Genomic DNA, 17,240 nt, shown 5'->3' on the forward strand with positions numbered 1-17,240 from the left:
TATACAGTGATCAAACACCCATCTTATTTTAATGAAAAACGTCTATGAAATCACAGCTTTTGATCATATATATTTTCATCCTCTAGCACTGATAAGAGCAAATTGTCGCCCGTATACAGCAAGTTTTCTACTGACAGGTGAGATACAGGTCTAAAGATACACAGAAAAATATTAAAAACAGAATTTATATTTTTCTAACTATTTACACATCTGTCACTGTCACTATCCTCCCGTTGTTCACCGATTTGTTCGAGCGGGCCTAGTAACGTCTTCTTTGTGACACTTGTTACTGTGTTTGGCATATTGAATATATCACTGGTAGCTTACCAGGCTTTGCTGCGTGGGCGAGATACTCTCGGTAGCTTGCAGGGCTCTCCAAGAGGGGCGGAGGAATCGAACTCAGCTCGGCCAGGCTGGCTGCCTGCAAATGCCCTACCCGCTGTGCTATCGCTCCAGCACCTAAAAATATTTTTATGTATTTCATGATAAAAGCCCATGTTGGCTGTGTGCAAGGCAAATGCCCTACCGCTGTGCTATTGCTCCAGCCCTTAGTATCAGAGTGTTTGAACTGTGGAAATATTTAAATAAATGTCATCACAAAATGCTGTTACACACTGAGATTAAATAAACAATAATCACGATCACGATCATCCTGTTGTTTGTCGATTGCCTCGAGCAGGCCCCAGTAACGTCTCCTTCGTCCTAGCCCTGAGATTTTAAAAAGTGCCATATTCAAGACTCTTTCAGGGTTAGGAGAATGAGACCCATCATTGTTACTGGTATTTGGCATATTGGGTATGCCACGGGGAGTTTGCCAAACTCTGCTGTGTGGGCAGGTTACATTCAGTAGCCTTCCAGGTTGTCCAAAGTAAGAAAGAGATAAGTAAACAATAATATCTGGATGCAATAGTTTCCCCCACACACAGGCCTAAAATATTATCATTTAAATTCTGATTTCTAATAAAAATGTGCCAGGTTCAATTTAGTGATACACTATTTTATTTATTTTGGGTTTGATCCCACACCGAGCAGCTCTCAGGGGTTACTTCTGGCTCTGCACTTAGGGATCACTCCAGGTGGGCTTGGGGGACCATACAGGATCTCAGGGATCGAACCCAGGTGGGCCACATGCAAGTCAAAAACGCTACTTTCTGCACTAACTCTCTTGTCCCCAAAACATATAATTTTAAAAATTAATCCAAAGATTAACTATTTCACAAGTCATACTTGAATTTTATAAAGTGGTACCTGATCGTGTGTCCTTTTAATCCTTAGGACATACCTTAATGGACTGACATAAGTATTTGAGGAAGTAACCAATGAAACATAAGTCACTATGAAACATAAGAAATTAAAGAATACGTGTAATGAAATAATAGTACATATGCATATTTTTACTTTGTAAACACAGGCATACGGTATGAAGGAAGGGATTTGTGATGCTTATTCTCAGGAGCGTCCATAGTATTAGAGTTTTTTGGTTTTTCCTTTTTTTTTGCTTTTTGGGTCACACCCAGCGATGCTCAGGGGTTATTTCTGGCTCTGCACTCAGGAATTACTCCTGGCGGTGCTTGGGTGACCATATGGGATGCTGAGGATTGAACCCAGGTCGGCCACATGCAAGGCAAGCGCCCTACGCGCTGTGCTATAGCTCTGGCCCCGGTATTAGAGTTTTGATGCTATATCTAAGTCGTCTCATGGTAGTATCAAAAGTGAAATCTATATTTGAGGATCCAAATACATAAAATAAATGTTTCTCTTCTACGTGTATTGCCCTTACTTTAACTCAACAAGAAGCTCAGTTTGTCCATTGTGCAGTACAATTAGATTGGGACCAGAGAGTGAGAATCAGATTCTGATGAAGCCAGAGAACGGTGCACAGTTGCACAGAGAACGGTGGGGCCCTCCACAGAAAGAAATAAAATGAGTACCTGGGTCTGTTGCCCGCCCACCAGAGTTCAGCAATATGTGAGACTAGTATTCCACATGCAAGCCCACCATCATGGAAGGATCCTGAGACCCGTGCCTGTGGTCACGTGGCACTCCATAAAGACCGTGGAAAGCAACCAAAAAAGGTGATATTAAAATAGCGAAGAAGATACTTGAAAAGCGGAAAGCAGGTGGGGGGAAAAGGCGGGGGGTGTATCTCTACAAAGTCAAGTGCAGCAATTTTTTTTTTTCATTTTTTTTTTTTTTTTTTTTTTTATTGAATCACTGTGGGAAAGGTTACAAAGCTTTCAGGTTTATGTCTCAGTCATGCAAATATCAAACACATTTCCCTTTACCAATACTCATTTTTTACCATGAAGAACCCCAATAAAACCCCACCCCCCACCCCTCCCCGTCCCCGTGAAGCAGATGAATTCTAGTTAACACTCTATCTGCTTTGATTAGATTCATTGTTTCAACAAAAGATTCACCACTATTATTTAGAGTTTACCCCCCCCCCCCAAATCAGACATGCTGAAAAAGCATTGTGAAGTGATTTGCTTTCTACGGCTGGGTTCAAGAATTAAATGTTGGTTTTGGATTTCTGCTCTTTTACCTATTGACCCTGGAAGTATTTCTACTGAAAGTCAGATAGTTAAGAAATTGGTTTCTGTGTTCTGGAGTCCTGGCCGTGCTGGAGAGCCGCTCGCGGGGGGCAACCGGTGGCCTCGGTAGGGCGTGAAGGGCGGAGCGAAACGCCCCCCTTCCCATGAGGTTTTAGTCGCCCCCACACTCCCGGCTCATACCTGCTGTCCACAAGGCTCCCATGTGGCCGCCATCTTTCTTTCCAGAGAGGAGAGGGCGAATGGGGCAACACCCTTTCCCCTCCGGCAGACTTGATGGCCTAGATCAATGCAGAGTCTGTTCACTTTTCTGCTCCAAGCTGCTGGGTTCTGCATTAAGTCCTTGAAGTGCAGCAATTTTTTAATTGAGATTCTGTAGTTTAGAATATTGTAAATAATAATTTCGCATGCATATGATTCTAACACCACACCCTTCCCCAGTGAACTCATATCCCTCTCCAGGAGCCCCAAGGTCTCTCTCCTCCACTCCCCTCTCCACCTCCAATCTCCCACTGTGCTGCCTTTGAATTGTGTTGCTTTCATTTTCAGAACTGAGGTTAAAAAAAGGAGGGGGCACATGTCATAGCAGTTTTCTTATCCCTAGTCTCCTCCCTTCATTACTAGATGTCAAGTTCTAGGATACTATAATATTGACTGTGTGGGAGGCTCACTAAATTGGAATCAGGGAAAAGAGAAACCTATTTGGAGCACAAAGAACATAGAAAATGGTTAATTTTAGCTTTAGATTTGGGGCCACACCAGCAGTGTTTGGGGCTTGCTCCTGGTTCTGCGTCCAGGGCTCGCTCCTGTGTGCAAGGCAGTCTCCTTCCTCACTGTATCTCCAGTCCTCATATGTGAATTTTTAAAGGGCCAACTAGTTAATGAGAGAATAATTTTAACTAATTTGTACCAAAGTATTTCATCTAGAGCATCCTGTGATGCCTTTGTATCGTTTTGTTTAGCTGTCATCAAGTAAATTTAGAGCAGGAATGTCTGCCAATAAAGTAGGAGATATAATAAAGATGGAGCGATAGCTGGAGCGATAGCACAGCGGGTAGGGCGTTCGCCTTACAAGTGGCCAACATGGCCGACCCGAGTTCGATTCCTCGGCCCCTCTTGGAGAGCCCGGCAAGCTACCGAGAGTATTCGATATGCCAGACACAGTAACAACAAAGTCTCCAATGGAGACGTTACTGGGCCCGCTCGAGCAAATCGACGATCAACGGGAGGGCCGTTGATCGTTGAAAGGTAAAAGACCTTTACCTTTACCTATAATAAAGATACAAAATATATATACCTCATAATTACAGTTAGAGTATAAGAAGGAAGTTGGAGGAGGTATATTGGAGTTTGGGAAGTTTCATTTTTTGAAGAATTTAATAAAATATCTTTGACCTTTCAAAAATCTTGGTCCAGAGTGACAGTACAGTGGGTACTATCACATTGCCTTGCACATGACCAACCCAGGAAGAATCCCCAGCATCTCATATGGTCCCCGAACACTGCCACAAATAGTCCTGAGTACAGAGGCAGAAGAAACCCTTGAGCATCACAAGGTGTGATCCAAAAGGCAAAATAAATAAATAAATAAAATCTCTACTGTAGTATATATCTTTTACCTTTTTCAGACCGAATTGGTAGAAAGGTCATAAGAGAGATGTCTCTTTTTTTCTCACTGATTTGTTATCCTCAGTTAACTGAAGTTTAAGGTTCAAATATCTTCTTAAAATGTTATTTTAAGATCAAGTAGAGTAGAAGTTGGAGAATCATTGTACAATGTAAATTTAAATTTAAATTTGCACTTAATTTTAAAGGTAAATCATTATTTGCATTAAAAATAAGTGTACAAAGATAAATTGAGTATTACTGTCTTCGTTTTTAATTCTTTAGTTGTTACTCCAACAAGTCGAAAGAAAATGAAGACTATGCCGTATCCCAAACAGAAAGGTGAACATACATACATATATGTTTATTCAAAGAAAGAGGAAGGGACATTGAGATTTATAAAATCTGATGAGTTATGGAGTCGTTGTTTCAAGATCCAGAAAAAAGAGTGAGAAACAGAGGTCTGAGGATGGAGACATATGCATATTTATTCTTGGAAATATCCATGAAGAGTCAGTATTTTGGACAAGGATTATAAAGTTCTATTTAATGTGTTTAATCTTCCAACGAATTAAGTCACATTTACCAAGTCCTTTCAATTCAAAGAATTTTGTTTGCTTAAATGAATTTTCATATCTCCTTCCATGTAGAGCATCATAATGATATGTTTTTATGGTTTTTGTTATTTGAAGTATGATGGAGCAACTGTTACAGGCTGAAGACCAGTATGAAGACATTTACTTTCTCCATTCATCTGAGTAAGTCTGACACTTAAAAGGAAGGTTGGATGTCTTTTCTTTGAGAATAGAAGGCTTGTACTAAGTCAGGAAAGGAAAAAGAAAAACTGAAAAGGTGTAATACTTAGAAGGGACGAGGTACATATTAATCACTCTAATTGAATTTTCAGGTAAGTATCATGTTTGTAAACATATTTCAGCACACTTAGAAATAAATGTTCTAGTTTGAAAATGTGAAAGTGTCACTAGCAGGGAGTAATTTTCATTGTAATCTCTTAAAGGAGAAATGCAAGACAAACTAGTCTTCACTGATACTTCTTTTTTTCCTGAATTTTTTCTGATTTCCAGTTTTATATTGTCTATGAGCAAACAACACACATACCAAAATCAAACATGTTTCCCTGATTCAGTTCCTCTTCATGTTCACTGACATTTTATTAACTCCAGTTAAGTTCTCATTAATTTCACTGAAAGTACTTTCTGTTACAGGTTCTATTATGATCTGAAACCATTTTTATTATGTACTTGAACAAGAAAACAATATATTCTTAAAATCAGATGTCTGAACTGCATACGTGTTTTTTGAGGTGTTTTATTTTTCCATGTTAATCATGTCTAATTTTTTGTTTTTACCTGGGGGCATACCCATGAGTGCTCAGGGTTGCTCCCCCTGGTGGTGGGGCTGTCCAGTGCCAGGGATTGAACTTGCATGCAAACCACACACAATGCTGGTACTTTGGGCTGTCTCCCTGGTGCTGATCAGTTATTTAATCACTCACCAGCTTGCATTAATGTTGGATATTGAATAGTACTGAAGAGGAAATTGCAGGGTTTTTTTCCCCTTAGACAAAGAGTACGAGGAGTACACATAAAATAGAAAGACAGCTGATGAGTAAAATAATTATTTCATTACTCATCAATGTCCATTTTCTTTATCATCGTAAATCATTCATGAAGATTTTGCGCTGCCAAGTAAATTATATGTAGCTTCATATTTGCTATGCCTGCCCTCTGGTGGACTGCCCAGGGCTGGAGCAACATTGAGCATGGCAGTCATTCTTGATCACTTGATATCCCGTTACTCATCGATTTGCTTGAGCGAGCGCCAGTAACATCTCCATTCGTCCCTGTCGCGTGCTAGTGTAGCCCAATGGCGTCTGCTCGCTACAGGAACACAAAGAGCCTCAAACCTATCATTCAGGGTCTTGACGAAGAAGTCTGACCATCTTGTAGGTGGACGGCCAAATGTTCTTTTGACGCAGCGAGACGTCATGGCAGTCATTATTTCTTCTTAATTCCCTTCAAATGAAATAAAGTGAGGAAGGGCAGTTGTTTTAATAACAATTCTTTTTTTTAATCTATCGGTAGCATTTGAGTTAGTCCTGTGAGAAACACCGGTGTTTCAGAGCAAGGAGCCAGTATAATCATCCAGGAACAATAAATCCGTCCACGAATAATCGTTCTTCCTGGCGGGCAATTCTTTTTGTTTTTTAAAATTTCAATATTATCGATATTGAGGTAACATGTGTACAGTAGTATTAATGCTTATATTTTTGTTGAACAATTTTGCTGCACCACCAAAGTGCCCCCAACCCTCCACCGCTGTCCTTTGTCCTTTCTGTCAGGACTTCCCTCCACCCATTGGTAACCCCAGTTCTAATAGCAGAGTCCAAGGGTATGTGTTCATTCCTTGGGCTCTTGTTCATTCCTTTTCTTTGTTACTTTTTTAAAATTTTTATTAGTGAAACACCATAAGGTACAGTTGTAGACTTACAAATTTTTGTGCTTGGGTTTCAGTTATACAATGATCGAGTAGCCATCCCTCCACCAGTGCCCATCCTGCACATCTGAGTGAGGTCACACAGCATTCATCCCTTACTCATTCTGTTTCACACAATACCTTCTAGTTCCATTCAAGTCATGGCAAAGGGCGTGTAAACAGAATTCTTATTGTTGATACCATTCCTTCTAGGTTCTTTGAGCATTATGCATTTTTTTTTGGTATTTAGACCTGGTATCAACTTGCATTCCATTTAGAATAACCTTTGTAGTTATATGAATATATTTTTTGTTAATGTATGCACAAGTGCATTATATATTTGGATTATTATTTCTTTCTTGAAGTCCTGCCAACAGAAGACTTTATTTAGTTTTTATGTTTTAATGACTATATAATACTTCATGGCATCATGGTTGTGCCAAATTCATTTAAATATTCAGATATTATTGGAAGTCCAAATTGATTACAACCTTGTTGTTACCCAAACAAAGTATAAATTATGGATGAATAGTATCTTTGAGGTCAGATCTGTGTATTATTCTTTCCTTATGATACATTCTGAAAGTGAAAATTCTATAACAAAGAATGCTTATGAAGCTATTGATACTGATATCTCCCATTTCAATATGCAAAGTGGAGGGGCCAGAGAGATCATACCTTGCCTTGCACACGGCCAACCTGCGTTTGATTTCTGGTATCTCTCATGGTGCCGTGAGCCCACCAGGAGTGATTCCTGAGTGCAAAGCCAGAAGTGACCTCCTGAGCACTGCTGGGTGTGTCCTTCCCAAAAAAGACACAAAGTGTAAATTTCTTCCTCTCCCACACTAGCCATTATTTATTCTTTCAATATTCTAAATATGCTTTTCTGATGTATATTACTTTGACATTTTGGTTTGCACTTTTCTAATAGTGTTCGCATTTTGTTGTTTGCTGCTAAATTTGTTCATTTACATTGAGGTGTTTATCTCTTAGCATTAGATCGAAAAGTTGGCTATATCAGTCCTTTAAATATATATTGTGAAAGTACATTTTTCTAGGTAACCAGCCTTTTACTTTGTAAAAGTTTATAATAGTCATGCAATTAAGTATATCCGTATTTCTCTCTATGATTGATATCTTTGTGTCATACTTAAGAAATCTCTACCCAGAATGTAAATACATTCACCAAATTTGTTCCTCCATGTTCTGAAATACTTTTTTGCCCAGTTTTAATTATTTCTGTTGCACTTCTAACCTTTTCAATTGCTGATGTTATTATTATTCATGGTCTTCATAACCAGATTCAAACATCGCAAAGAAAGAAGGTTGTGTTTATTTCTTAATTGCTGAATTGCTAGTACCTAAGATCAGCCAATTCTAGGCCTACTGTGTGTGTGACTGACAGAATTAACTAATTTCTGAATAAATTATTTTAAATTATGTTATGAATTATTATATCGTACATCTTTTCCAGAATCTATTTTAAATATCTACTTTCCCAGAACCTATCATTTTACTGGTACTTTGATTACAGAAAACTTTTCACATTAAGGTATAATTTATGAAGTTTTTTTAATTTAAAGTTTTTATATCTATATTCATACATAATGAATTTTATGTGTGCACAGCATTTCTGTGAGTTTTGATAAATACTTGTACTGTGTAACCACTACCCTAACAGTGACAACGGACAGGTCTTCCATCCCCTAAGAGTTTCTCATGCACTTTTGTTTTCAACAACTCCTCCACCCCCAGCTCCTGTAAATCACTGATTCGTTTTCTGTCTGTTGTTGCACATTTCTAGTATTATTTAATGGCATAGATGAGTATTTAGTCAATTGAATTTGGCTTCTTTTCGAAAGCATAATGCACTTGAAATTAATCTACATTAATACATGTATCAGTAGCTTGTTCCACGCTATTGCTTAGTATTTCATTATATGAATGCATTAGCACAGCAGGTAGGGCATTTGCCTTGCACGCGACTGACCTGGGTTCGATTTCTCTGCCCCTCTCGGAGAGCCTGGCAAGCTACCAAGAGTATCTCGCCCACATGGCAAAGGCTGGCAAGCTACCCGTGATGTATTTGATATGCCAAAAACAAGTCTCAAGTTGTTAGAGTCTCACAATTAGAGACTCTAAAAAAATAGAGTAACAAGTCTCACAATTTGTTGTTAGACGTTACTGGTGCCCGCTCGAGCAAATAGATGAACAATGGGAGGACAGTGCTGCAGTGCTATATTTCTTTTTCCATTCACCCATTAATGGGAATTTGTATCATTTTCAGTTTGGACATGTTATGAATAATGTGATGTTGAACATGTGCATAAAAGTTTCTCTCTTTTTTTGTAGGACAAAGATTTAGTTTTTATTATTTTTTGCAGTGATTTCTTGTTTAAAAAAAATTTTTTTATTGAATCACCATGAGAGATTCAGTTACAAAGTTGCTCATGAATGAGTTTCAGTCATACAATGTTCCAACACCTGTCCCTTCACCAGTGCACATTTCCCACCACTGATGTCCTCAATGTCCACCACTCCTGTCCCCCCAAGCCTGCCTCAATGATAGACACTTTCAGACACTCTCTCTCTCTGTCTGTCTGTCTCTCTCCATAAAAGTTTTTTTATTCTTGGTTGGTTTTCCAAGGAATGGAATTGCTAACTCTTATGGTAATGTGTATTTTTACCTGTATATTTAACCCAGTAAGTCGTATTTTCCAAAATGGCGAACCATTTCAAATGGATGAGAGTTTGGGGGTATGGTGCCGCCAGCTGGTCAATCTGTATATTTCAACTCTAGTCCCACCACCACTCAAACCTGCCGAAAAGGCAATGCTAGATAATTTGTTTTGTATTGCTTGGTATGGATAGATATAATGTCCAGGAAATTCTGTATCTTTCTCTTCTGGGAGCTTTGGTTTAAAGTCTCTGGGTCCTGGCCATTGATGAAATTACATGGCGCCAGGGGCAGTTTGTGGATGTGACTGCCAAGCTACCGAAAAACTGGGGACCTGAGAGGCGGAGGACCAGTCCCAATTCAAGCGGTCCTGGAGATCTCAGTCACGGGTTCCCATTTACCTCTACGCTACCAGCCCTAACTGCATCTTTTGATCTCTTTCGAGATATATAGCTAAGATAAGGCTAATAATGAACTTATATAGCTGAGGTGGTTTGTAGGTGTGGCTTCCACATAACTAACTTTTGGCTGCTTAATTTCTTGGTAAACTTGGCCCCAAGTTTTAAGGGTCTGGCCAAAGGCACAGCAGCAATTTTGGGGTATCTGGAGGTTTGAAGGCACCATCTGTACCCTTCACCAGTGTGCATTTTATACCAACATTGTCCTCTGTTTCCCTTCTGCCACCCCCAAGCCCCCCGCCACACACACAATCTAATTCTGTAGCAGGCACTTCTCATTATTTTATATAAATATTTCTTGTCAGGTAAGAAAAGTCCATTCTTAGTGCATGAAAAGTTTTTAAATTATATACTCAGTGTGAGGGGGATTGGCTAGAGGAAAAAATAAATTATATATTAATGTTAAATTTTAATTTTAAGGGCCACACATGGCAGTGCTCAGGGCTAATCTCCTCTGTGTGCTCAGAGGTTGCTTCCAGGGGACAATATGGAATGCCAGGAACCAAACCCGGTCAGCTGCATGAAGGCAAACACCGTACCTGCTCAAACGCCCTACCTGCTATACTTTTTCTCTGGCCCCATATATATTTTTAAAATTATAATGGGGCTGTAGCAATAGCACAGAGGGTAGGGCATTTGCCTTGCACGCGGCTGACCCGGGTTCAATTCCTAGCATCCCATAGGGTCCCCCGAGCACCATCAGGAGTAATTCCTGAGTGAAGAGCCAGGAGTAACCCCTGTGCAACGCTGGATGTGACCCAAAAAGAAAAAAATATTTTAAGGGGCTCCCAAGCAGTGGTCAGAACTCTCTGGTGGCCATTGTGATACTGACCTGGCTCAGGCCCTCTAATGCTACAGCCTGCCAGGGTCTCTTTGGTGATCCAGAATTATACCCAGTGATGCTTGTGGGAGAGGGGGTTGGTTTCATATGGTATCAGGGATCAAGCCCAGGTTTCATGCCCTTAAACCTATGTCTCTCCATACCTTGAGAATTCTTGTTATGTAATATATTTTTACTGGTTTTGATATCAAGCTAGACTCTTAAAATGAGTTTGGAAATAAGTTCCTCTTCTATTTTCTGAAATAGTTTGTTTATAACTATTATTTCATCCTTAAAGAACTTGGTGTAGGGACTGGAGAAGTAGAACAGCGAATAAGGCACTTGCCTTGCATGAGAAAACAGAGTTCAATCGTCAGCATCCCACATGGTCCCTTGACCACTGCAAGGAGTGATAGTGATTACTGATGTAACCAGTAATGGCTGGTGTAAGCCATTACAACTGATGTAAGCCAGAAGTAACCCCTGAGCGTCATAGCGAGTGACCCCAAGACCAAAACCAAACAAAAAACAACCAAAACTAAAAAGAATAATTGAGTGTAATTCGTCAGTGAAATCACCTGAGCTTGAAATTTTTTTATTGTTGAAAAGTTTTAAACTAAAAGTTCAGGTTCTTTTTTAAATTTTTATTTGTTTGCTTTTTGGGTCAGGCGCAGGGATCCACAGGGTTACTCCTGGCTCTGCACTCAGAAGTTACTCCTGGCGGTGCTCAGGGGACCATATGGGATGCTGGGAATCGAACCTGGGTCGGCCGCATGCAAGGCAAACGGCCTACCTGCTGTGCTATCACTCCAGTCCCCAGAGGTTTGTTTTTTTTTATGTATTTTTAATTTCAGAATCTATTTTTAGATGCCAGGGATCTAACACAGGGCCTCAGAAATGCAAGGAGAGATCTGTACCACTGAGTTACATCTCTGGCTGCCTTTTTTAAATTGTTTAATTGAAGTTGCGGTAACATGGTTACAGTAGTAGTTAATATTTATGCTTCAAGAGCACATGACCCTGCTCCTTCTCCACAAACAAAGTGCCAACAAAAAACACTGTCAGTGTTAATTCCAGTCCATCTTTTCCTCGTTTCCCTCCAGCACCTTGGTAACTTTAGTTGAGTATTCAAAGACCAAGGGCTTGTTATCGTTTGAAAGCATCATTCCTTGCAACTTTCTTTGGAGGGGAGTGGCACACCAGGCTGTGCTCAGTGGTTGGTCCTGGATTTGCTCTCAAGGAATCTTTCCTGGAAGGGTTCAGGGGACCATATGGGGTGTTAGGGATTGAACCCGGTCAGCCATGTGCAAGACAAGGGCCCTCTCTGCTGTGTTTTCATTCCAGCCCCCACCCCACCCCGCGCCTGTTTTCTTGGCTTTGTTTCTTTATATACCATATATTGAGTGAGATCATCTAGCATTTGTTCTTTATTTCACTTAACATGACCCTATCTAATTCTATTTAAGTTGTAGCAAAAAGGCCAGATTTCATCTTTTCTTATAGCTGAGGAATATTCCATTATGCGTATATACTACAACCTCTTTATCGACATATCTGTCAGTAAAGACACTTGAATTGTTCTCATATGCAGGCTATTGTAGATAGTGCTGAATCGTTCTGTTTTTTATTTTTCATTTTTTGTTTTTGTTTTGGTGGTGCTGGGGTTCAAATTGGGTTCAGCCACTTGCAAAATAAGTGCCTTTACCCCTATTCTATTTCTTTGGTCTGGAATTAATGGTTTTATGTTCTTGGGATAGATACCAAGGAATAAAATTGCTGGGTTTCAAGGGAGCTTTATTAGTAACAAAATATGAGATTAATACCCAAGAATAGCTGAGATCAACACCAGGAGGATTACTCCATAGCTTAGAGGCCAGCCGGGTATTCTAGGGGAAAGGGCAGTTCAGATAGAGAAGGGAGCACCAAATAAAGGGTGTTTGGAGGATCCTCCCAGGAAGGGAGATGCATGTTGAAAGTAGACTATGGACTGAACATTTTTGCCACTCAATGCCTCTTTTGCAGACCACAACACCCAAAAGGAGAGAGAGAACAAAAGGGAATGCCCTGCCACAGAGGTAGGGTGGGAGGGGGGGATGGGGGGGATATTATCCATGGTGGTGGAAAATGGGCACTGGTGGAGGGATGGGTATTTGATCATTGTATGACCGAAACCCAAGCACAAAGATTTGTAAATCTACAACTGTACCCCATGGTGCTTCACTAATAAAAAAAAAAAACAAGGGAGCTTTATTTTTAACTTTTTAAGAAGTCTCCATACAGTTTTCCATAGAAATTGAACTAGACAACATTCCAACCAATGTGAATGAAGTCTTTCTCTGCAAACCCACCAACATTGGCTGGGTTTTTTTGGGGTGTCACACCGGCGATGCGCAGGGGATACTCCTGGCTCATGCACTCAGGAATTACTCCTGGCGGTGCTCAGGGGACCATATGGGATGCTGGGAATCGAACCTCCCTACCTGCTGTGCTATTGCTCCAGCCCCCTGGTTCTGAATTTTTTTTATATAAGCCGCTCTTAAGGGATTAAGGTGGTACCTAATTGTTGCTCTGATTTGCATTCTCCTGATGATGTTGAAAACTTTTTATATGCCTGTTAGTCAGTTGTCCATATGTCTTCTTCAAGGAACTCTTTTTCTTTTTTAATCTCAGCTCATTTTAGGATGGCATTTTATTTTTTCACTGTTGAGTTTTGTGAATCTATTTTGGAGAATGTTCTATGTTTGTATAGGTTCTTATGGGTTTAGAGTCTTACACATGTGCATTAACTTGTGTTGTTCTCCTTACTTATTCTTCTGTCTGGTTGTTATGTGCATATATCTTTTGGAATTGATGTGTCTAATGATGGAGCGGGATGTTAAAGTATCCTGCTACTATTCGTGCTGCTGTCCTTGCCTTCCTAAGGTGCTTGTGTTTTGGCGATTATCTTTAATTTAATGTATATGTGTTCATAAGAGTTAAGTCCTCTTGGTGTACTGAGCTCTTAATATATACTGTCCATGTTTATTTCATACTGTCATTTTACTTTTAACTCTATTTTATTGGACACAAGTATGACCGTGCTGCTTTCATGAGACTACTATTTGCCACTATGATTGTTTTCTATTCTTTTACTTTGAACCTGTATTTATCAGGAAAACTCAATTATATCTATTATAAGCAACAAACAGTTAGGTCTTATACCCAAATACATCCAGTCTCTCCGAGCATTTTGAAGCATACATTTGATCTAATATCATATAGAGGTATATTGACATAATAAAATTTATTGACATTTTTCTGTGAGCATTTTGGATGTTTTGCAGTTTGTCTTTTTTTCTCTGGCCTTCCCTTATTTTCTCCACTTTAACACTTTGATTTAGGCCTTTTATGTGGTGGTCAGTGCCCATTTGCCTGCTGTGATTTCTCATAAGAATTCTTTGCCTTGAGACTTCTGCTGATCTACCCTTCCAAATGAGATTACTTTACGGCTGAGCTCACTGATCCTACTTGAAATAGAAGACAGAACCCCACACTGCTTTTATTTGATCATAGTTTAAAAAAAAAAACTCAGGGGCTGGAGCAATAGTGTAGTGGGTAGGGTGTTTGCCTTGCATGCAGCCAACTCGGGTTCGATTTCCAGCATCCCATATGGTCCCCCAAGCACCAGCAGGAGTAATTCCTGAGCGCAGAGCCAGGAGTAATCTCTGAGCATTGCTGAGTGCGACCCAAAAAGTAAAACAAAAACAAAAACAACTCAGCTTTATATATTTACTTGAGGATAGTTGGGTAGTCATTGAAAGAGACTTTATATATTTACTTGAGGATAGTTGGGTAGTCATTGAAAGAGATATGAAAGGCTGCTAATACTCCTTCAAGTCATGCCTTTGTGTCTCCATGATTATGTCACGCATGATTTTTGAATGTTCAGTTTGTTTGGTAAATACAGATTTGGATACAGTTGTCTCTGTGTGAATGGAAGGACTTATATTAAAAGAATGACAAACTCAAAAAAATTTTACCTCTTTTTGGTCAATCAGTCCCATCCAATAAGCCTCAGCTACCCAGTCCTGGGTGATCTTGTGTGTATAGGTAGAGAGGGAGATACTAGAAGGAGACAGGAGCTCTTACAACTCAGCTCGGGCTAACACCCATGCTGTTAGCTTAAGCTGCCATGGTGTTGTTCAGCCTCAGTTCTGCCCACCAATCTCACTCCAATCTCCTGCTTCTATGGTCTCCAGTCATGAATACTGGCTATGAGCACAGCTTGAGGATGGAGTCTACTTTGGGTGGAAGGTGTGTACCAAAATGGAGGTTTCAACAGAGTGAGAAATTGTTCCCCACCGCCAATTTTCTCCAGCTGTAGGGTAAAATAAGGCATAGATGGTCTCTCTAACAAATGGGCTTTCTCCTTCTCCTCCTGTTAATGGGAAAAATCCATGGATCCCTATGGTATTTCACCTAGGAGATGTTTCTTACTAAAACCTCCAAAGCACACTTGCAAATGCCTTAGGATTCTTTCATTTTTTAAAAACTAAATCACCATGAGATACAGTTACAAAGCTTTCATGATCAAACACCCATCCCTTCACCAGTACACATTTTTCGCCACCAAAATCCCCAGTACCCCCACTCCCCCATCCCAACCCTGCCTGTGTGGCAGACAATTTCCATAATACTCTCTCTCTACTTTGATTACATTCAATATTTTGGCACCATTCCCATCATTGGATGGAAAAGAGATGGAAAGGCCCTCCCGTTGATCATCGATTTGCTCGAGCGGGCCCAGTAACGTCTCCATTGGAGACTTTGTTGTTACTGTGTCTGGCATATCGAATACGTCACGGGGAGCTTGCCAGGCTCTGCCGTGCGGGCGAGATACTCTCGGTAGCTTGCCGGGCTCTCCGAGAGGGGCAGAGGAATCGAACTTGGGTCGTCCATGTTGGCTGCGTGCAAGGCAAACGCCCTACCGCTGTGTTATCGCTCCAGCCCATCATTATTACTTGGAATTTTTCCACCACCACTCATACCTGCCAAAAAGGCAATGCTAGACAATTTATTTAGTATTGCTTGTTTATGTATAGCATAAGATGTCGTGAGAGCAGCCATGTGTTCCTGGAATTCTAAAATTTTAAATAATTAGGGCCTGAAGAGATCTCTGCAGCAAGCTTCTCGGTTCTGAGATTTTGTGTGTGTGTGTCTCCAGATCACGGAGTTAAGTAGCCTGGTGAAATCCACCTAGTGCAAAGTCCAGAGGCATCTCTGCAGCGAGCTACTTGGTTCCAAGATTCTTTTGTGTGTCTCAATTCTTTCATGTTCAGCTACAATATACAGAGGGAAACATATTTCTGTAGATAAGTTATAACAGGACAAGAAAGCCATTATTCCCTCTCCAATCTGAAGCCCATTAATTTTTTTGCAATGGAAGCAAGTCTGGCCAGATCTGATAACTTGCTCAGGATGCCACTTTCCATCACTGGGAGACCAGGAGTACAGATTTTTTTTATTTGTAATGCTTGTTTTAAAAACCTATTTTTATAAGGTTGTTCATGATGATTTATTACATTCAATATTCCAACATCAATCCCATCACCATTACACCTCCCCACCACCATTATTTCCAATTTTCCCATCCACCCCTCAAACCTGCCCCAATAGCAGGCACTAAATCATTTAATTTATATTGTTTGTTATAAGGTAAAGGTAAAGGCCCTCCCGTTGATCGTCGATTTGCTCGAGCGGGCCCAGTAACGTCTAAAAACGATCCAAAAATGTTTCCTTAGGAGAAAGTGTCTAAACGATTGTTGTGTCTCTTCTAGGAACCGTTAACCCCTTGTATAAGAGTTTACTAATATGTTGTTAGGGTTAAAAATTAGCCTTGTATGTTAATATTTTCTTAACTGAGATTGGTTGCCTTCTTCTTTACATTCCATCCAATGTGGTGTGCTAATTCTTGTATATCGGTGGTGTGGAGTTTAAGATGTTGCACAACCGTGTGCTCCAGAAATTCTAGAATTTTGAATGGGGTGACACAGCTGGCGTTAAATTTTTAGCTGGATGGTGACTTTAGGATCCAGAAGCATCTTGGCAGTTGTTGGTCTTATTAGAGATGTATTGGCTAATCTCTGAATCATGGACATTAATGAGCTTATATGGTACCAGAGGCAGTTCATGGGCGTTACTGCTAGGTTTCCGAAGAACAAGAAGATGGGGAGGTCGCCCATCCCCAGTTCTATGAGAGCTTTACAGGCAAGTTTTACAGGCAAGTACAGTGTTAACGAACATTCAAAGACTAATGTTTTATTCACATATATTCCACAATGGAAAGTAGAAAAAATCATAAAGCCTGAAGGGAAATATTTACAGTGAAAAATATCTTGTTATGAGACTTGGAAGTACTTTCCTGTTACTATACTTATACAGTCTTTTGTTAATTGATTAAGTTACATTATAGGTTTTAATAAGTATGTGATAAATGTGAAAACTCTACAGTTTTGTTTTTACTTTTTTTGGAGCAGCAACATAATTAAGAGAGCTATATACTACATTGCATCATCTTTCACATTCAGGTATGTGAGATCCTAGAAAAGAGGTAATTAAATATGGATTTTTTAATTAAATTAAATATGGATTTT

General features: G+C 39.9%; 1 protein-coding gene across 1 annotated transcript in view; it reads left to right on the forward strand.

Annotated features, from left to right (window-relative positions):
• The first annotated feature begins 16,737 nt into the window (after positions 1–16,737).
• LOC130034763 (phosphatidylinositol 3,4,5-trisphosphate 3-phosphatase TPTE2-like) overlaps positions 16,738–17,240 on the forward strand; it is a 48,124-nt gene continuing 47,621 nt past the window's right edge. The window contains exons 1-2 of the mRNA XM_056126370.1: positions 16,738–16,867; positions 17,060–17,174. Of these exons, the coding sequence (XP_055982345.1) occupies positions 16,738–16,867; positions 17,060–17,174 (245 nt within the window). The remainder of the gene's footprint in view (positions 16,868–17,059; positions 17,175–17,240) is intronic.

The sequence above is a fragment of the Sorex fumeus genome, unplaced genomic scaffold, assembly GCF_029834395.1.
Source record: "Sorex fumeus unplaced genomic scaffold, SorFum_2.1 ptg000061l, whole genome shotgun sequence".
Taxonomy (NCBI): Eukaryota; Metazoa; Chordata; class Mammalia; order Eulipotyphla; family Soricidae; genus Sorex; species Sorex fumeus.